Below are 21,406 nucleotides of genomic sequence, written 5' to 3'. Positions count from 1 at the left end.
CATAGCCAGCTCATGAATTTTTCACTGCTGTTCCCCGCGTGATGCTGGATCTTGCTGTCACTTCCCGCATGCTCTGCCAGAAGCGTTCCGTACGCGGTGGCATCAGCTGATGGCAACAACGCTGGGCTTCCTAGGAGAAGGCTCAAATTAGTGAACTTAGTTAAGAGTGTCAGTGTCCCACTGGCTGCCTACGCGTGGCCTTGGCTCCCAAAAACGTGCCCAGAGATGCAGAATCAGTGATCATTCCAGCAAAAGCCCGGAGGGGGGGGGGCGGGGAGTTGAGATGTGGTACTCTGGCAGTTACAAACCCTTGCACCCAAGGAGCATCTGAAATGATTCCTGTCTGTCTGGGCTCTCCCTCCAGGCATTGTCCGTGCCTCCAGTGTGTTCCCCATCCTAAGCACAATATTGCTGTTGCTGGGAGGACTCTGTGTCGGAGCAGGAAGGATTTACAACAGCAAAAACAACATTATTCTCAGCGCTGGGATTCTCTTTGTTGCAGCAGGTATGTTCTCCTTAAACTGAGTCCTTCGGAAGTGCTGCCTTTCTAAACTGGAAAGAAGGGCGGCTAAGCCTGTCGGCAGCTCTGTGCCTTACCCCTTTCCTGGATCGAGGGCATGAGCAACAACACACTAAGCAAATTTCTCAAGAGAAAAATAGGATTTTGAAGCTCTACAATAAGTATATTCTAGAAAAGCTTTCGGTTTTCCTGAAAACCAGGAAGCTAAATTCAGTAACAAGCAGGTTTTACACTGTTTAAAATGTATTAAACATTAGATGAATCAGGCATCTCTTACATCCAGGGCCCTTTTCTTTTATACGATGGCAGAAAAATATTCACCTGTTATAGGTGAGCCCGTTTTTCACACTAGAAACATCTGAAAGAGTCAGCCACATTGTCAATAGCTTTCCCTGAAGCCGAGATTAAGCATGCTGCATTTAGATGAAAATTCAGTAAGGTGGATGAGAACTTATCTTGATCAAGGTGAACAGCCATAGCCCTGAGCTCAAAATGTATTTATTTTTATTATTATCCTGAATGTTAGAAGCCCACTAACAATGTTAGTGAGCTCCCATATAATACTTCTTTCCCGCTGTGGCAATGAAGGGAACAAATCCTGCTGGATATTTTGGGATCCGTGTGAGCATACGTGACCCGGATGTGGATCTGTTCTTTGTTTTTCAAGAATGAACGAAATCTTGAGATAAATGAAAGAGTAAATAAATGTAATAAAATTTCCTGGTCATAATCTTTGAACGATTCAGGTCCAGAAAGTAATGTGGCTTGAGTTTGATCTTCCCAGCCACATAACCGCTGATTTATGTTTTTCTGTCTTTAGGACTAAGTAATATCATAGGGATCATTGTCTACATATCAAGCAACGCAGGTGACCCAAGTGACAAGCGAGATGAGGACAAAAAGAACCATTACAACTATGGCTGGTCTTTTTATTTTGGAGCCTTGTCTTTTATCGTGGCCGAGACCATAGGTGTTCTGGCTGTGAACATTTATATCGAGAAGAACAAAGAGCTGAGGTTTAAGACCAAGAGGGAATTCCTTAAGACTTCTTCCAGTTCTCCTTATGCCAGGATGCCAAGTTACAGGTACAGGAGGCGGAGGTCCAGATCCAGTTCTCGATCTACAGAGCCTTCTCCATCTAGAGACATTTCTCCGGTTGGCATGAAGATAGCAAGCACCATTCCCATGAACGAAATTTCCATGTACACTCTTTCCAGAGAGCCTTTGAAGGTTACAACGGCCGCCAGCTACAACGCAGACCAAGAAGCCAGTTTTCTGCAGGTTCACAACTTCCTTCAGAAGGAGTTTAAGGAAGGACTCCATGTCAACATGGTCAACAGGAGAACGACGCCTGTTTGAAGAACCTTCCTTCCTGGCGCTTTTTAAAGAAATATTGAAAGAGAATGGATCTGTCATGAAAGAGAAGGAGCGATGTTGAAGTACCCTCTCACCTCTCTAACTGTGGCATGTGCTGAGGTAGCAAGTGGAGATCCTCTGGACCAACATAAAGATGTTACATGCTCATAGCTTTTTTTGAAGCTATTCGGAGTTTGTTTCTTTCAGTTCTTGGTGTCACGAGATGAAGGCCGTTCATGTTCCTGCACTTTTGTGGTGTGTAAAAAGTCTTGGAGAAACTACAAAGGACTTGCCACCGGTGTGTTTTAAAGGATTACAGAAAAATTGTATGACTTTTTTTTTTTTTCTAATATTGAGATCCCTTAATACAGACTTGCAAATATAATTTATAACCAAGTCCAAGGATGAATGCGAACTACTCATCAAGTGAGCCACTTTCCTTTGACACAGCATAAGCTTTGCCTCTTTAAAAAAAAAAAAAAAAAAAAAAAAAAGGGAAAAAAAAAGGAAATATTTTTGAAGGCAACACTTTGTAAAACTGACCTGTGCTACTGAAACCGTAGAGCACCCGTGTACTGAGCATTGCCGACTCCCTGATGGGATGGTAAGGGGGTCTCCCGTTCCTGGGCATAAGGCATCCCTCAGGGCAATGCAGGTGGGGGAGAGAAGGGTGGGTGCATCTTGAAACACCTAGGAAGGGAAGGATTGAAACAGGTGGGACTTGAGCATATTTGCAAATATCATTTCTTGCCTAACATTTAGAAAACTTGAATTCTCATTTTGACTAGCCCTAGTGCCTGATCCGGCAAGGTGCTGAGTGCTGTCTGTCAGGAGCCCCTATAGACTACTTAAGGCAAGAGGGAGAAGCAGAGCTGAGCCGGGGTGGCCCGCGCAGGCGAAGCCGCCAGTTCCCTGCGACTGCATTCCTGTTTTCCTTACTGCTTCACAAGTGCAACACTAACGCTACTGGAAACTAAGATATCTAAGCAATGTGCGTCAGAAAACGAGAAGCTAATACGTTCGGACTAGCAAAACGTCCTGCAGCAACGGGAACTGAGTGTTAACAGAACGGATGACAACTTTGTATTTTTTAAAATAGAACAAAAAGAATCACCGTTTATGAGATATTTATTAAACTCTTTTTATTATGAATAAGTGCCGCATGGTGCAAGGTATAGTTGCTTTTAGATGGAAATGATGGTTCGACCTAATTTAATTTATTTTGTAATGACGAATCTACTTACGTGCAGAGAGCCCACAGAAAACTCTATGCATCACCTAAGGGGGGAACTAATTTGTACCCTTTGCTTCCATATGTTTCTAAAAAGGTCTGAAATACTTTTTTTTTTTTCCCCTTCAAATTCCTGCTTTCAATTTTTACACTTAGGCTTGGAATCTCAAATCTCGAGGGCCTGACTCAAAGGTAATTTAATTTAGCAGTACTCACGTTGATCTTAGTGACCGCTCGACCAAGCCATATGAGAATGAGGGAGGTGCCCGATTCCCCGTGGATGGATCAGGTGCAGCGGGAGAGGAGCATCTAATTCCTGTAGATTCCTTTGAATATACCCGTCATCTTTGCCTAGAAAATCTTTGCTACCAGAAGACTAGAGAAGTGGTGATGAGAAAAAAAATAAATCATGATTTGGAAAGCTTGGCTCACTGATGGTGGGTGATCTCAGCCAAACTGTTAAAACCTCTTTAGTCTTAATTTACCCCGCGATGGCCGCGGCGCCTGTGACTCGGTGGTGGTTTGGATACGAGGCTTTCAGCTGGTGGAACCAAGTCCTCCGGGGAAATCCCGGAGGAGCTGCCTTAACATCCCAAAAAGCAAGTTGAACCTCCTCTCCCCCCGAGGTAAACCCTGCCTAAGCCTCTCTCCTTGCAAGAACCAAGACACAATTCTCACAATTTTTAAGCAAAAGTCTTCCCCTAGTTGCTGTTCAGCTCTGCCCAGCCCTCAGCCTCACAGAGCAGCATCGTCATTTTGGCAGAGGTGGGTTGGAGCCTTCATCCCTGCTTGTTAAGAGTTTCCATTCAGGTTAAAACTCTGCTGGGATCCTTTTTCAAACCTCTGAACTCTGACAGCTAAAGCGAACAGAGTGATGGGAACGATTTAAAAGTAGAAAATGTTGTGCTACTTTCTGTATCAACACACTATGGAGAAAGATGTTACACAAGCTTTTTAAAAAAAAATTCAGAGGCAGACGAGAAAACTTTTTTACCTACTTTTCGGCTAGGACAACATAAAAGAGCTCTAAAATTGTTAAAAGTTCTTGATGAAAGGTTTTTTTTACAAGAATCTTTATGCTTTCAAACAATAAATTATTTCCTACTTTTTGAGACTTCGTAATATTAAAATACTTTGATTAGCTATGATAGAAGTAGAAGTTTGCAATGAAAAAAAAACCTTCTGTCTCATTAGTGTGTCATACTAAGTGCTAATTAATTTACATCTAATTATAGTCGATGTATTTTTCAAGTGCAATTTCCCAGAACTATTTGTTTCCCACTGTGTTAATAAACTAATAGTTAGAAATAAGTCCTCATCCGTGTTTACTGTAATTAAGAATAAAACCATTCCCTTTAAAACCAGGAGTTAGATATAGGCTGTTTTTCTAAACCCATGTACATTGAACTGGAAGTTGACAGTGTGAGGTTTGCTTCACGCGTCCGTTTTGTTCTTTTAATCCTCATTTTCTCCAGTGAACGTGTTTAAAACCAACCGACCATGTGATGCCAGCCAAAGTCCGAGGCTTTGCTACAGCCTGGGTCAGACCTGCAGAGGCACCTGCAGTGTTTTTATGCCACATCAGCAAAAAAAAGAAAGTCTTGCCGAGCGTTTCGGGATGTCCCGCTTTGCCGGAGCGCCTTGCCCCGGAGCTGGGCTGGTTACAGCAGCTCTCCTGGGCACGATGCCCTGCTCCGCTCCCAGCCAGAGCATCCGCTCCTGCTCCAGCAGGCATCTTTGAAAAACAGAGCTGGAGCAGGGAAATATTCATGGGATGCTCATGGGATACGGGGTCTGGACAGGGAACAAAGGCACAGGGAGATACCAGGGACAAGAGTTTTAGTCCTGTGGGAGAATGGGGGCTGCGATTTAAAACTCATGGTCTACATCAAATTGCAGCGCAGTAATTTGTGCAACCAAAGCAAAAAAAATAATCGTCTCATTTGACAATTCCAGTAAAAAAAAAAAAATCCTCCAAAAATCAGTCTTTTCCTGTGGAAAACCTGATTCTGACAAAACTGAGAAATTTGCAGCATACCTGCCCATGAACAGTGTCTTGCTTCATGGCTGATCTCTCTCTACAGAATTAGTTTGTGCTCAGACTTTCAAACCACTCAGTCACAGTTAAAAAAAAATAAATAAATAAAAAAAATAATCATCTGTTCTTCCACATCTCTCTGGTTTCCCTGGACAGCACCAAACAAATGAGCCCCCGTTTCTCAAAAAGGCCTGCAGGTATCATCATCATACCATTAATGATAATCAGTCTTTTGGTGTTATCCTATAGCACACTGTAACAGCAGACCGAAAAACCAGCTATCAGACCAGATTCGGTTTTCTGAAAAACAAAAGTTTCAGGTCTATCGTCAGCGCTCTCCTCCTAGTTTGTCCTCCTCAATAGGAGTCAAAGGAGAAATCACTTCATATGCCCATACAACTAACAATAAACTATTTTTATATTTCCTTTACTTTCTGTATGGATCACATATCCGCAAGGGCTAATATATCATGTCCCTTGAGGCTCCGTTTCTGTCTGCAGTTCTGAAGTGTTATTCCCACTGTGCTTCAGTTCTACTGGTATAGTCACAACCATGTATAATGTACTTAATCCTTACTTTTTAAATAAACCATTTTAAATGTATGTGTTTGGTGTGGATAAAGGTATATAGATTTTTAACTTCCAGATTCTCTGAGCTGAGATTTCTGTGTTTGTTTTTCTGCATTTCTACATAGTTTGATTGCAGCTGGGAATGTTACTGCAAGCCTGTATGTCAGAGGGAAAAAACCTCTTCTTGTGGTCCCACAGACCACAAAATCTCCAAGATAAGCTATATTCATGATACTTCCAGACATTTGGGTTGGAAACTAAGAAAAACCTTCTTGTTTCCAGCTTAAACTTGGCCCATATGATTCACACACTGGTTTCAGTGCCTGGTTTGAGGCTGGTACGGTGGCCAGCGGCACTGCAAACCACCGTCAAGAAAAATGAGCCAGTGTCTTCTGAAGCACTAGCCCCGAGCCTGTGCTTTCCCTCCACCTTCTGAAGGCTGACATGAATTCACTTCTGAGCATCCTCCTCTCCCTGGGCTTGTCCGTTTTGCCTGAAGAAAGCTCGACCCCGTGTGCTGAAGCTCCACGAAAACCTGGCTATGGTCACCACCACAAAATCCCAGTGGTGCGGGCAGCACCGAATGAGAGGCAGCACTTCAGCAGCCTCTCACTGTTCCCAGGCATCCCAAGCCATCCCTGCATGACAGACAGTATTTCTTCTTCAAATACTTCTTTTAGCTTTACCTTCCCAGTTCCTGAGCCTCCAGATTGTCTTAAAGAGGAAGACCACCGGTGCACCTCTGTCTGCCCACCTCTCCCCATCAATGGGCACGTCTGGATGGAGGCAGGGACTTGTCTTTCCAAATGCCTGTGACACTCCTAGTGAAGCAATTTGAAGCTCAATCCCCAGGCTGATTCCATGGAACTAAAATAAATAAAGGCTCTTCCCACACACACGTTGCTGGGCAGGTCTGGGGGTAAACACTGACCCCAAGAGCCGCACCCGCCCCGCTGCGAACAGGGGTGCGTCGAAAATGATGCTGAGGGGGAAGCAAAGACAGAATCCTTGAGGCTTCAGAAAGTGGCAAAAGAGCCCAGCGAGGAGGATGTGGCATTTCCTTGGAACGAGAAAACTAACAAACATGGGAGGTGCCGAAAATAAAAGGGAATGAGGAGTGCTCTGCACCTGTCCGCTGAGCGGCTCGTCTTACCGCCGCCTCGCTTCGCCAGAGCCGCAGGGATCGCTTACCGGCACGGCACAGCCGGCACGGCGGGCAGTATTTTAAGAGGATGAAGCCGTGGATCAGGCGTGCAGGCGGTGGCGGGGCATGGCAGTCGGTATTTTAAGAGGACAGAGCTGTGGATCAGGCGTGCAGGCGGTGGCTGGAGCTCCCTGGGGCTGCGGGGCTGGCGAGAGGCTGGCTGTGCCCAGTGCTGCGGGACCACGGCCTCCTTCTTCATGGCCGTGGGAATCTATTACAGACAAAAAATAAAAATAAAAAAATTAAAAACCCAACCAAAACACACACACACACACACATTTTTCTCTTGCCTTCAGTGATGGCAGGATTTCAGCCCCAGGACTGGGGAGCTTTTGGAGATGGCACTGGTGGCATCCCCGGGTACCAGCCCGAGCGCTGCGGGGGAGCTCCAGTCTGAAGGAAGCCACTTGCTGGGAAGCTGTTTGAGCCGAGAGCAGACCAGGCACCATCTCCTCCACCCGGGTCCATTCTCACCTGCAGAACGCGCTTCTGCAGGAGGGGAACCACCGAGTTGGGTTAATCCGCTTGTGGGAAATACCAAGGCTGGTCTGAACGGAATATGGGAAGGTGCAAGTGCTGGGGAGCAGAGCAAGCCCGCACCCTGCCAGGGAAAAACCATGCCACGGCTGGTCTTGAGACACCTCCTTGGGCATTTTCTCCAGCAGAGAAACATAATTGTGTCTCTCACTCGCTGCTGCTAAAGCGCTAATTACAACACACCCTGCTTCCCAACAGGTCCTCATTAATAGTCTGTTTATATTTCACGTGATATTGATTTTTAAATGTGAATACTTGCCAGCTGACGCAGGGAGACGGCAGGAACCGTTCCTACAGGATTTAGGCATCGTGGTCTTCTGGATGTGCAGAAAGCTTCTGAGGTTTCCCTTAGCCCTTCACTCCTCCAGAAATCAGCTTTGCTTCTGCATCTGCGGGTGGCCACCAGCCCCCCGGGGAGGCCAACTTCGCCCCCAGGCTGGGGACGGAGGCTCAGCCCGTGGGCACGGCAGCCTTTCAGCTCTCCCCACGCCGGCCGGAGGGGCTGCAGGCGGTGCCACCGCACACCCACCAGCCACCCCCACCGGCAGCGGGAGCCAGGGCTGGCAGGAGGTGGCCGCAGTGCCCTTGCGATGCGGCTACACACGTGCACGCAGCAAACCCAGCGAGCCCATGGACCCTACAGAACACCTTCTTTCCCATGGACCAGTGGCTCTGGGTCCCCTTTTTTTGGGGGCTGGGGACAATGTTTCACCTCATCTGCAGTAACGTCTCTGGGGAAGGCACTGCCGCTCACGCTGGAGCTCATCAGAGCTGGTTCACACCCCCAGCCCCGCTCGGTGGGGGAGGGAGGATGGATGTTTTTCCCCCTCTGATTTCACTTTAGTTGTTTCCTGGCTATTATTAGGGAACTCAAAACAAAACCCAACCCTGAGGAACTTAACCAGATCAGAGGACTTCAATGAGAACAAAAAGCATGAGCCTTGCCAACACTGGAAGAGAGACAAAGACCAACACCAAAAAAAGATTAATGAGTTCCCACCCCTGCAGTCCTTGTGGGTTGTAATTAGTCTAAAGCGTGATCATTAGCACTTGCTTCCTCAGCAACCAGAACCTTGCTTTGTGCCCACATTTGCAAACACACATTCTCTTTGCCTTGCTCAACTTGCGGAGGACCTGTGGAGTCCGTAGCATCAAGGAGGCAAAATTAGGATGCAGCTCCCAAGATCGACTGATGTCTAGTGAAATTTAACAAGAGACTACTTCAAAGGAAAAGGCATTACATTTTTAATGCATTCCTTTTCTGGCTTAAAGTCTGTTCCCTTTAGGCTTTTCCACTTTCATGAGAACTCTTGGTTCTGGTTTAAATGTAAGCCTCTAATTCCCCCAGCCCCAACACAGCACATCACAGTCCTATGCAAGGCTGTGAGCAGCTTCCTTCAGACATGTCCATGGTCTGTGGGCCCTGCCTTGCCCCGTGTCCCCAGTGCCCTTCCTGGTCCCCTTCTCATCTTCTGCACCACGTACCTTCGCTCCTTCCCAGCTCCTCTGCAGCAGGGCCGGGGCACCAGATGCTGTGCCGGCTTTAGGCAGTCACCCTGTTCCCCAGGGGTGTCTAAACCAGCACTGTCACACATCCAGCAGAGTAATGTTAACCCCTTGAAGTCATATTTCAGTTACAGTTATTTTGGATCAATACCTTTTATCTTATTCCTTATTTCCTCTCCCTTTCCCACGCTCCCCTTCCGCCTTAACTCCTTGCTTCAGATTGCCCTCATTAATTTGAGCTGACACCTCTGCACACCTTTATTTTGACATCAAATTGGGGTGTTCATAAAACAGGGCTGGAGTAGCTTTGACATTATCTTGACGCGATAACATGATATTTGCAGCTTTCCACTGGCATTTTTTAACCATTCCTTTGACATTCAGGTACCGTCACCCTCCTCAGTTTGACATCCCAGTTATAATGTCATCTCCATAGTGGCCTCTGCAATGACATTATCGTCACATTCACATTACAATCAGCTGAAATACCAAAGAGAAGGAGAGGTGTTGGCCCCAGCCCTGGCAGTCTGGGTTCAGGGTGACTGAAGTCACTTGTGGAAGAAGGAGCAGACGCCGGAGGTGCTGTACGCATGGAGGGAAACCTGCGCGGTGGGAAAGCAAGCAAGCGCTCCAGTGGGTTTGCATTAGAAAAAACGGGCAAAAGGCAAAAGAAACACACACGCCAACTACTCAGACTACTTCAGGTTAGTTAACAGTAACTGTGATAAAAAATAAACACTAAAATCAATGTTTGCTTGTTTTGCCATCCTTTACGCCGCAACGCTCGGCTCTGGAGGGGTGTCCAGCCCCCGACTCCTCGCAGGGGCTGCCACAAGCTGAAGGACTGCCAGGGCTCTTCAACTGCTCCCAGTCAGTCCGAGCTCAGGCCCAGCACTAGTCTAAGCACAGATGGTTTATAACCTCGCTGAAAAGTTAATTGTCCTATTAAAGCTGTTTCTGGGCATGCCCCAAGTCAAGAGATCCCAGCCTTTGCGCGGCGGCTGGGGTGGCTGTGGGGATCGGCGGGTGGGAATGCACAAGCAGCGCGGTGGGACGGGGCGAAAGCTGAGCTCTGCGGGGCGCCGCTCTCGTTACGTGCGTTAATGACCTCCTCACTGCGCTGGCTGACACAGCCCAGCAGCTGCCTGCAGCCGCTCGGCGACGCAGGGCTGACATTTGCAAACACTCGGATGCGCCAGGATCTCGGGAGCGGAGCCCTGGTGAATCACCCACCGCGCTCCGCCGGGAGCAGCAGGCTGGAGCAGGATGGATGAGAACAAACCCCTGAAGGTCCGGCTGACGTTCTCTGTGATCCTGGTGGGCGTCTCGCTCCTGTTTGCAGCCGTAGTGACTGACCACTGGGCCGTGCTGAGCCCCAGAGTGGAGGAATACAATGCCACCTGTGAAGCGGCTCATTTCGGGCTTTGGCGGCTCTGTACAAAGCGGATTTTTATGCAGGAGCAAGGTCCCAAAGAGAAGGGCTGCGGGCCCATAAGCCTGCCAGGAGGTAGGTGACCACCCAGCGATGCACGGGAGAAAGCCCCAGGCAGCCACACCAGGCTTTGCTTAGGAGGCTGCAGGACGTGGCAGAAGGAAGACGGGGTCCATGTCCCACGGCACTTGGTTTGGCATGGGGCCGTTTTCATGCGGGGCTGCAAACACGCCTCGGTGCCACCCCTCTCGCTGTAGGTGTGCGCTGCGCTGCCTTGCATGGCTGTTTGTGACCGTATCTGAGCCTCCTGTGCAGCGACGGGAGTGGCGGGGAGAAGGGGAGGAGGATCGGACACGGTGGAAATCACAGAGGGATATTGGGATGGTGGAAACCTCACATTAAAGCCCAGGTTTTTCTAACCATCCGCCTGCACCCAGGCAGGCTGACAGCAGCAGGCAAGAAAGAAGATTTATGGATCCACCATACATAGCTGGATCTTTAGGATTTCCAGATCCATATAGCTGTGGAGGAACAGCCTGCTCCCGGCGGGCACTAGGTTATCTCCCAGCTATTTCAGTAACAGCCATTTCTCAGGGCAGGGAGGAAGAGGGACCCACAGCAAAGTGCTCTTCCAACTTATATTTTTTTTAAAAAAAAAAAAATGTCATAAACTGAATTTGAAGCAACTTCTCAGTGCCTTACCGAGCCTCCGAGCCTCTTGGTGGAGGCAGCCTGGTCCCACACACGTCCCCACCATGGGTCCCTCCAGTGCCAGCAATAGGGAGGGCAGCGGGGGAGTGGGCACGGCTGCTTTCCGGGAAGACCATTATGTTTCCCTGGCCAAAGGAGCTCGTTAGGTTTTTGCTGATCACAGAGTCAGCAATACTCGCCCTGTACGTGCTAACACACCCTCCCCCTGACAGAGCTACACTGCTTTTTTAGAAGGCTCATAGGGTACTGGATGCTTTCCAGAACAGAAATAACAGGATTGCCGTCACGTTAGAGCCGCTGCTTGCAATGAAATATGGATGTTAAGACATATTTGAAAATTTCCTATGAAAAATCTTACTGCCTGGGCTTACTGTATGTTCTCTGTATTAATGCAGTTCTTTATCTCTTTGGCCAAATTACACGTTCCGAAGAGAGGAGCTGAATCCCGGTGTTCAGATCTGCCTCTGGCCCACTTTGGGAGTGTGACATCCATATGCTCAGTGCCTCTCCCAGTGGTACTTCTATGCCTAGAAACAGATTCCTCACAGCACACCTTTCCTTGCACGTGGAGGAAAACTCCCACAAAAGGAAAAACACCAGAAATCGGTGGATATACACCCAAATTGCACAACTGCGGGGTAAATATAAAACTCATAAATACCCAGCTGTCTGCAAAAAGCAGATTTGCGGGCAGGGCAGCGCGAAAGCAGCTTCTCTCTTTGACAGACACCAGCATGTGCTCGCACAGGCACTGAATCACGTCCCAGTGCTGCCGTTCTGCTGGGCACAGCGAATAACTGGGGGAGGATGGGCCGCCCACCCACACCAGCGGTGGTTTTCCAGTTTTTCAAGATATTTGGGAATTTGGCTGATAGCCCGCGTCACAATCAGCATCCCAGGTTTCGAAATGTGCACCTGGGTTATAAGCAATACCTCGCTGCCTGTTTTCCTCAGGCAGGGAAGGCAGCACGGGGGGGGGGGGGCAGGGGGAGCACAGCCCCCATGGGGGGAGTACAGTTCCCATGGGATCAGCGCTGAGCGGTGCTGCGGCCGCACAGGATTGATTTCACACTTCTGGGAAAGGGATGTCGGCAGGGCAACACCAGGGCTGTGAAACCTGCAGCAGCCGAGAAAAAACGTGAATGAACAAGCGTGCGGTAAAGAAGCAGATGCGGGCGGGCACTGGTTTTCCTGAAAATCATGAGACGTAACCAGACGTTACTGCCACTGCCGGGACTGGGAAGGAAACATAAGAATTTATCATTGCATTAATAACCATTTACCAGTCACTCCCTGAGGAGGAAACGGATGGCATGATTAACATTATTTATTAGGCTTTGAGCTCAGCACGGTGCAAAATGGGGAGGATGACTTGGCTTGCTGTCCACAAAGCAGGGCTGTGATTTAGGCAGAGCTTTAAAATTTTACAGTGCTTTTCTGAGGATGTTGACAAATTGGAAAGGGCTCAGCATCCTGGTGTAAGAAATAAAACGCTGAGGGAGATGGCGGATAAAACCGAGCAAATTCAGATTAATACTGAAACATGTTTCATGGTGGTCAGTGGGCACTGGGGCAGTTTACTACTGGTCGTAAACTGAGTTTGCCTTCGCTGCCGGTAACCCCAGCGTTGGCATCGCCCTACGGAGCAGGGTCTCGGCGCCCGCAGGCTGGGCGGCAGCGGGGATGCTCTGCAGCCCGTGTGTGCTGCCAGCAAGTTAAACAGGTCCTTGTGCATACGGGAACCTGAGTTCGGGCAACCGGAGGGGAAAAGCGCTTGAGCAAATGGGTTAGCAGCAGGGCTGTCTCGTCCCCGTGTCCGTACAAGAGACTCACTCTGCAAGACTGATAGGAAATTAACCTGTCTGGAGATACAATCTCCAAACCCCAGTGTGAGTCAGAGACCTTCCCCGGGCTTGCTGGCCAGGTCAGAGCCCAAGGTCTGGCCCCCTCCACCACCCAGCCCCCACCTTATCACCTCCTCTAATCACAGCAGCCGGTCCTGTCTCCCCAACGTAACGCACGTGGAAACCTCACATTAAAACCCCGGGTTCTCTAACCATCCCACCTGCCACAAAACCCCACGTGCTAGTGTCCAGCCCGTGTCCAGGAGCAAGGTGGGCTCCAGCCCTTTCCCAGCCTGCCGCTCCAGGGGGCATAGCTGCCACCTGAAACTCTGCATGGCCCAAACATCTGGTGGCCTTGCTGCCCTTCCTTCCCCCACGAGGTCCCCATACCGCAGCCCCCCACGGCTCAGCTGCGGTTCTGTGGGATCGCACCTCTGCCGTGTCCCGCGGCTGCATCCAGCCCTGCGGCGCGAGCGGCTGGGAGCTCGGCTCTGCCCAAACGGCGGGAGGGTGAATTGGCCCCTTTGCCCCCCCAGGAGTGCTGGGTCTGGAGGGTTATCACACTGTGATAAACCAGGTTACAGCCCTGAAGATCATCCAAGCGTTAATGCCCACAGAGCCCCTGGACTGTTCCCATCAGCCCGCTGAGGTGACCTCGTGGCAGAGATAATGCAATTAGGGGTGGAGAGAAACAAAGATTGCCAGTTTTCATCCATTATAAAAGCCATTTTAAATCCTATCCATTATGTAAATGTGGTGTGACACAAATGGGCTTTTCTCTTATTCATGATGGCACCAGAGAGGCCTTGAAGTGCCTCAGTTCTCTTGAATAACAGGGAGCCTTGCTGAAATAGATATTCCCAGCTCAGCAGAGCACCAAAGCATCTTTAAACTGAAAACAATATATCATTTCACCCAAACCAATCTAGTTATATTTTTCCACAATAAATGCATTTTCCAAAACCACCTCCTCTGGAGCCAGCCCATCTCTGCAATAACCCCCCTTGCTGTACCTTGGCAGAGCTCTGCTGTAAGCCACCAGACACAGAGGCAGCTCCTTGTCCTGCGGACAAGTCCGTCTCCGAAAGAAAGTTGTGTGTGCTCCCCCCTGATGAGTTTCCATGGACCGGAGGGAGGACCAGGCTGGCTTGCATCACCTGCAAGGGACCCAAGGCTGCGCTGTGTCCCACGTCACGCCGTGTCTGGATGGCTTCACCTTGGGTTTTGTACAGCCAACACGCCCCAGGACTCCTTTGAGTTCAGGTTTTTCAGAGAATTAATTAAAAACCGAACCAAACAGTCGCGAAATAAAGTGTCCCAGTTTCACCCCGTTTCCCTCCCCTTTAGCACAGGAGCCAAAAGCTCCCCAGACTGGGATCAGCAGACACGGTGCTCAGCCTCAGCCACCCCTCGGTCGCCAGCAGAGGCACACAGCCTCCGCTCTGGGGCTCAAAATTTGCAATTTCAGTCACAGAGGTCTGAGTTCAAGTATGTTTCCTCCAGTCATTTGCAAGGATAATAAAGAACAGGTCAGGAGATGGCAGAGCGGAAAATGAACCTAGTCTCTAGCAAGGAGAAGCTGAAGCCGAAATAAAAGTCAGCTTATAAAATTAAGTAGATAAGAGCATCTCGAAGGAATCTTCCACTAATGGGTGCAAAAACGCTGCTTTACAATTGCCTATCTCCTGGGAGAGAGAACATAAATCCTTCTCGAATCAGTAACTCGAACATCTGCCATTTACATGACAGAAAAAACCCACACGAACCGACAGGGAACATACAGTACACTGGTGTCTTCTTCCCACCAGAAATTAATGTAAATAACCAGCAAAGCGCAGTGCATGCCCCCAGGCAGAAACCACCCTGCATGGTCCTGCGCCGGGACTTGGCTCAGGCTTTATCCCACGACCCAGAGCAGCCTGTCCCAGCCCGGGTGCTGGAGAGGACCACAAAGTCCTCGAGACCTTCTCCCAGCATCTCCTGGAAGCTGGCGTTAACTCTGGGTTTTACTGGGCAGGAGATGCTGGTCCCTTGCTGCAAGCAGTGCCTGTCTTCCATGCAATCCTGGCATGATTTCCCAGTGGGATGGGAGTCCAGCCTGGGGTGCGGACGGGTGCTGGGGCAGGTGCCGAGCGTGTCGTCTCCAGCCCGGCTCAGCAGAATAGCGCAATCAGAGCTGGCGCTACTCAATGCGCCTCCGCGATTGCACCCTTCCAGCCAAATTCCTGGCGAGCAACTGTTCTCCCAGCTCCGCACCCCTTCAAACCTTCAATTAAATCAGTTATAAATAGCGAGAACACCCTCCATCCCGACCCTGCTGCTGCCAAAGCTTCGAGTCAGCAGGTCCTCACCAGACCCTTCCCCATCCTGCTGAGACGCTGAGGCTGAGCCTCCCATGCCCACTGACAGCAGTGACATTGCTTCTCCGGCTGACTCGCACTAGACCGAGTATGAAACAGCATTGTGGCCATCAAGAGACTCGGCTGCCAACTTCCCCCCTCCCAGTACGCCCCTGCCCCACAATCTTGACCCCTACTCACTTAAATAACCACTCCATAAACACCCCACGGCAGCGTGCTCACATTAGATCCAGATAGAGTTTGAAAAAGTTCCTGCTATCTAACTCTGCTCTTACCCAATTAACTTAACAGGCTGCTCTGATGGGAGAGAAATTCCGTAAAGCCAGGCTGTGTGACAGCCCCTTTGCCCTTGACTCATACGGCTTTCAGCAGCCTTCCCTTCCCTGGACAACAGTTTGTGGCTTCAGATAGCTTTTGGGTTTTTTTTACTGACCGCCAAAAAAAAGCCTTTCGTGTCCCTGTCGTAGTAGAGCACACTGCAGCCCCCCCTCTGGGACCCCCGTCAGGCGGTGACATCCCCCACCCGCAGCAAACGCCCTGGGCTGCTCCCCTCTGGGCAACGGGGTGCCGTGAGCTGGAGCGGGGAAGAGCCGGGAGGGAGAAGGTGGACGAGGACACAGCATCCTCCCTTTTGGCAGCCCCAAGGGGTGGTGACCCCCCGCGGCCGAGGGGCGATGGCATTGCGGGGCGGGTTGGCAGTGGCGAGGGGAGGGGAGCCGAGGTGCCAGCTCAGCAGGTCTCATCACCAGGGCATACAGCTACATGGAGAGGCAGGAACATGTGATGGCCAAAGACAGAATGAGAAAAAATTATCCGTAATTCATATTTTAAACAGATGAGCAATCAGTGCACAAAGCTCTCGGAGGGAGCAGCCCCCGAAAGGTATCAGAGGGGGCTTCAGTGTGTCCGTGCTGGAGCTGGTGGCCTGGCCTGTGTGTGCCACTCATCTGCCCTCAGATAAAACAGATCCGACTCCAATTTTCCAGTATCACCAAGGGTAGGGAGCCTTAAAAACACTGCAAGGCTGATACATCAATAAAAAGCAAATTCAGTTTTCCTACATTTTATCAGAGGCTTCCAAGCGCACGTAATTCAATCTCCTTTTGGCTTTCAGAACACAACTGCTCCTACTTCAAGCACTTCACTCCCGGACAGAGCTCGGAGATATTTGAAGTCACCACCCAGAAAGGTAAGAACGATCCCAAAAAACTATTTTCCTAATAGTGTGTGAATGGAGGTGTGCACAAGATTTAAGGGGTCCCCAAAATGGGGGTTCGACCCTGCTTCCACTGAAAGCAGGAGAGGAATTTCTATCAGATACCATCAGCTGGGAAAAATGTGAAAAAGGCTCAGAATGAGGTCAAGCGCCAGCTTCCTGGGAAGGATAATTTTTTATATACGATCACACTTGTAAGTGTGATTTTACTTAAAGCTGTCCCGCAAATATATAACAACGTCAATACACACGAAAAGTGCAAAAAGTCTTTTCAGCATCAAAATGACTTTACAATGCTGGCACCGCCTGCAACACGCAGAGCCTCTGCCATCAAAGGAAGAAAACATTAATAAAATCTAAAGGAATATATTATATACATCATACTCCAATCAGAGTCTTGACCCTGAAAAATACAGAGACTCTGTGGAGACCAGTAGGAATTTTATGCTTCGTATGGATTTTATACGAAAGCCATGTAAAAACCTGAGCGACCAGTGGAAGGAAGGACAGAGACCCACGGAGGCACGCACAGCCGGCGTTACAGAGTACGGATTTGCACAGCCGGCTGTCACAGACAAAATTTCACACTTCTGTTAAGTCCCTGATAAAACCAAATACTCTGAGCGGTCATCTAACGTGCTCCTCTCCCGTCCAGCAGGTAAAGACAATTTTTTTTCTCGTTAGCCACACAACAGATTTGACCGTGGAGGAAATCAGTCGATGATTGCATTACACATCCTAAGCAATCTGCTTTGCTTTCAGTGGAAATGACGATGGTGGAAAACTGTTTTCTAAAAGAAGCAGGTTCCTAAGACGGGAAAAACTGGGAATTTTATGTGGCTAGAGGAGCATACCTCTGAGCTACCTGCTTTTGCTCATTTATACACCGCCAGATCCAGCCATCTGATCTTAAAAATGCACCCAATGCCTTCTTAGAAATTGCAGGGAAAAAAGTCAGGAAGAACTTCTTTTCTTTGAAGCAAAAGAAAAAGCTTAAGCCCCAGCCAAAGATTTCACATCGAAACAAACTCTTTTAGGCAGTTCCCGCACATAGTAAAGAGAAACATTAAGGAAATTATAATAAAACCGTGGTATGAAAAGCAGTGAGAACAAAGAGCGATCTGCTGTTCCCTTCCACAGAAATAGCTACATTTTGATGGGAACTAATTAGGAACAGGCAAAAAAATTCATCATGATTTTGCCTGGGAGATATTTTTTTTTAATGGCTTGAAAGGCAAATATCATCAGGCACTGTGATGTTCACACATGGCTACATGTGTTAAATATTAAACTCATCTGAAAATGCATGGAATATGTAAATGAAGTCCTGAATTATTCAATTAGCAATTCTCCCCCCCCCCCCCATTCAGGCACCGGTGTATGCTTCAGCTGGGCAAACTGTCCGGCGCACATCTTAGGGAAAACCAGCTTGTTTTACGGAGGGTTTAATCGTGTGCCCTGAAGCAGCTGGGTTTTCACAGAGCTGGAAATCATTGTCTTAAAGGAGGGGGGAGAAAAAAAACCAACCACCAAGTGCTGTGCAAACACCTCACCTCTGGCCTCCTGCCTGCTTTGCCGGCCGGGATTTGGAGCCCCACGGAGCACCCAGCTGTCTGTCCACATCGGCACCACGCACAGGGGCCGTGTCCAGGCTCTGCAATACAGGCAGGGGATAAAAATAGCATCAAGCTGTCTATTTACTCTGGGCGATGGGAGACATGAGAGTGGAGCCCAGTAAGGCTTCAGCAATAGCAATGGTGTAGCACAGCTAAAGCGACCCCAGCCCGGAGCATCACTGAACCAGTACAGGTGCCGTTTGCTCCTTCCGTGAGTGTTCAGAGCATCTCCCCCTCCTGCTCTGTGTTCATATCCTTCACCTTCATCAAGACACATGGCCAATATCTGCCCCTGCGTTTACTGGAGGGAAATAGCCAATTTGCCAGAGCCACCCCTCCGCAGCAGCAGGACTGGACGTATTCCTCGGAGTGACCTTCTGCAAGGTCACCACCGCTGACGGGAGCGTGCTCCGGATCCGCATGCACTTGCAATTTGTGGTGTTTGTTTTGCTTTGGCAGAATACAGCATTTCAGCTGCAGCCATTGCCATCTTCAGCGTTGGCTTTGCGATCATCGGGACAATCTGCGTCCTCTTATCCTTCAGGAAGAAGAGGGACTACCTGCTGAAGCCAGCGTCCATGTTCTACACCTTCGCAGGTAGGAGGCTGGGGGGCTCACGTCCTTGCGCTCCTTCCTAGGACAACATAGAGAAATATAGATCCTGGGGGGGAGGGGGCATAGAGATGCTTCTAAAAAAGCCCTGAACGTGGCATTTTCTCCCTCGCCACAGTCACACCACTAGCCCTTACGTGGTGCTCTAGCTGAAGAGCTCTGAAGATGTCCTGCTCAGCAAGCGTCACCCTCCAGCTTGTCCGTATCTTCTCCAACTACCTTTAAAAGGGGCATTTCTAGTGGATTCAGGGCCAGCCCCACTCTAACCCAGGGTTATATATTATTCTCTCTCATTTATTAAGACTTAAACCAAAGGAACAGCTGACCCAGGCCCGAAACACACAGTTGTCCCCCAAGCCCACGAAGGCTGCATTTGCAGCTGAGCCAGCACCACCCACCGCGCTGGCTGAGACAGGGGTGCCAACTGTCACCTCCATGCAAACCTTACCCTTTGGAAAAGCTGCCTAGGGATGCAATTATTCCTCCACCACTCGAGTTTCCCATCCAAACCGGCCTAAAAGATCACGCTCAGCTGCTCGGAGCAGTTGCCAGCGTTGGTCCTTCAAACGCTGGAGTAGGTGACTCACCTGGGAATCTCACTGCAGCTCCTGCATGCAAAAAGACAGCTGAGGTGGGTAATTAAAGATGAACAACTGATAGCTGGTTATTCAGCCCACTGCTCCGATCTTCCTTCAGGTCTCTGCATCATCATCTCGGTCGAAGTCATGAGGCAATCCGTGAAGAGGATGATCGACAGCGAGGAGACAGTCTGGATCGAGTACAGTTACTCCTGGTCCTTCGCCTGTGCCTGCGCCTCCTTCGTCCTGCTCTTCGTCTGCGGCATAGCCCTCCTCCTGATCGCGCTGCCTCGCTTCCCCCAGAACCCCTGGGAGACGTGCATGGATGCAGAACCCGAGCACTGATGTTCCCAGCACCCAGGAAAAAAACCAGAAAGTGTTCTGAAAAGATTTGCCTTTTTTAAAATGTCTGGGTCTCACTGTACAACGTGCCTTCAATTACCTAAGTCAATACTGAACCAAGGCATGTTCAATTGTAATTATTGCTTTGTTTCTTTTTTTTTTCTTTTTTTTTCCCGCCTTCTCTTTTTTATTATTTTTTTTTAAGAAATCAGAAAGAGCATTCAGCACCAGTGTGGTCGTGGGTAAGTGGCCCTGCTCAGTGCCAGTTTGGGGATGCCTCGTGCTGATGCATTTAGGGGGGAAAAAATAATATCTGTGTGTGAGACAGCTCATGCCACAGAGGAGACAGCTTTCTTAGGGAGGAGATGTTTGGTGTAGTGGTGCAGATCCATGAGGGATGCTGGGCCTTTACACCTCACCTGGTCAGAGAGAGCCAGCAAGAAATTCCAGCTCCATTTCCTCATTTGTGCTGTAATCCTTCCTAAGAAGGGCTGGCTTACCACTCTGAAATAAGTTGGAGATCCTTATGCAATTCCATTAAAGTGTTAAAATTTGGGGGGGGAAACCCCAAACAAAACTGCCTAGCATTCAGATGAATATTTCTCCTACAAATTTACACGCTTCAGTTCCATTCTTTTGAATTAAGCACAAAACCCCCGTAAGATAGAGTTTCTGTTCTGCTTAAACTTTGATGGCAAAGCCAGGTACTGAACATTGAGAGTGAAACTTTCCTTTAATAAAAAGCATAATCTTCTAGTAGCACGATCTTCTGGGAAACATTTTGATGGAGCAATCAGCTGGCCCATCAAGTCCTGCTAGATCCAGACTGACAGTGTCATTCTGGGTGGTGTTTACGGTACCAAGTTCTTGTTTGTTCCTTGTGAACGGGGCTTTTTTAGGAATACTGCGATTTGCCCAGTGCATACATGTATAAAACCACACTTGAGGAAAAATTCTTCCAGGTGGCTGCTGAGAAGGAAAGGACTTAGCCTGAAACACCTGGGAGAGTCAGCGCCGAAAATACGATGAGTGTGCCTTGCTGTTGATGCACACCCGAGGCGTTCTGATGGGGGATGCTGGCGAGGCTGGTTGTGTTGCAGAGCCCTGGCACTGCTCTGCTACGAACGCCCGCAGCACCGGGGGGCACGGGGGGTCCCACAGCCCCTCTGGCCCAGCCCTCTGCACCATCACAGCCCCCCAGCACCATCAGCAGAGTGGCAGCGCGAACAGAAGCCTTTTGTGAAGTCGCATGGATGTTTTTCCAGCTCTTTGAAGTCGAAAAGCGCTACAAATAACACATATATTACAAAGTTGGGGGATAAAGCGTTCATTGGTGCTCAGATCTGAGCAGGAGCTGGGAAGCTCTGCCTGTCTCCCATCACGAGAGACACCTGCAAGCCTTCAAGTTGTCACTGAACCACGGTGAAACGCTAAATGGTTTTGAAATCTTATTTTTGGGTACAGAGCTGACATGCTTAATTTGCATTTTCATTGTTCAGGAAAACAGAGGCTAGTTTCTAGGGAGATCCTTCATGTGCAACAACAGCAAGGGAGGCCACTGGCATGACCCCTGCGGTGCCTGACCCCAGGCTGGGATACCCAAGCCCACGGAACGCAGCTGAACCTAAGCAAAGCAGCTGGTGGGCATTCCCAGCTCAGCCACCGCCATCAAAACAGCCTCACCTGGGGCAGGCAAGGGGCTGAGACAACCCAGGTTTGGGGACGGGGGTCTA

General features: G+C 49.2%; 2 protein-coding genes across 2 annotated transcripts in view; both read left to right on the top strand.

Annotated features, from left to right (window-relative positions):
* CACNG4 (calcium voltage-gated channel auxiliary subunit gamma 4) overlaps positions 1-5,748 on the top strand; it is a 43,530-nt gene extending 37,782 nt beyond the window's left edge. Inside the window, exons 3-4 of the mRNA XM_055700909.1 lie at positions 365-505; positions 1,341-5,748. Coding sequence (XP_055556884.1) covers positions 365-505; positions 1,341-1,879 — 680 coding nt within the window. The 3' untranslated portion in view covers positions 1,880-5,748. The remainder of the gene's footprint in view (positions 1-364; positions 506-1,340) is intronic.
* Positions 5,749-9,944: 4,196 nt separating this feature from the next.
* CACNG1 (calcium voltage-gated channel auxiliary subunit gamma 1) lies at positions 9,945-20,412 on the top strand. Its single transcript, XM_005441196.4, has 4 exons — positions 9,945-10,469; positions 16,424-16,498; positions 18,601-18,738; positions 19,450-20,412. Exons 1-4 carry the CDS (start codon positions 10,229-10,231, stop codon positions 19,674-19,676), a joined length of 681 nt encoding a protein of 226 aa, XP_005441253.1. The 5' UTR covers positions 9,945-10,228; the 3' UTR covers positions 19,677-20,412.
* Positions 20,413-21,406: the final 994 nt, after the last annotated feature.

The sequence above is a fragment of the Falco cherrug genome, chromosome 1 (genome assembly GCF_023634085.1).
Source record: "Falco cherrug isolate bFalChe1 chromosome 1, bFalChe1.pri, whole genome shotgun sequence".
Taxonomy (NCBI): domain Eukaryota; kingdom Metazoa; phylum Chordata; class Aves; order Falconiformes; family Falconidae; genus Falco; species Falco cherrug.
Note: the sequence above shows the minus strand (reverse complement) of the source record. Positions and strands in the feature narration are given on the sequence as shown.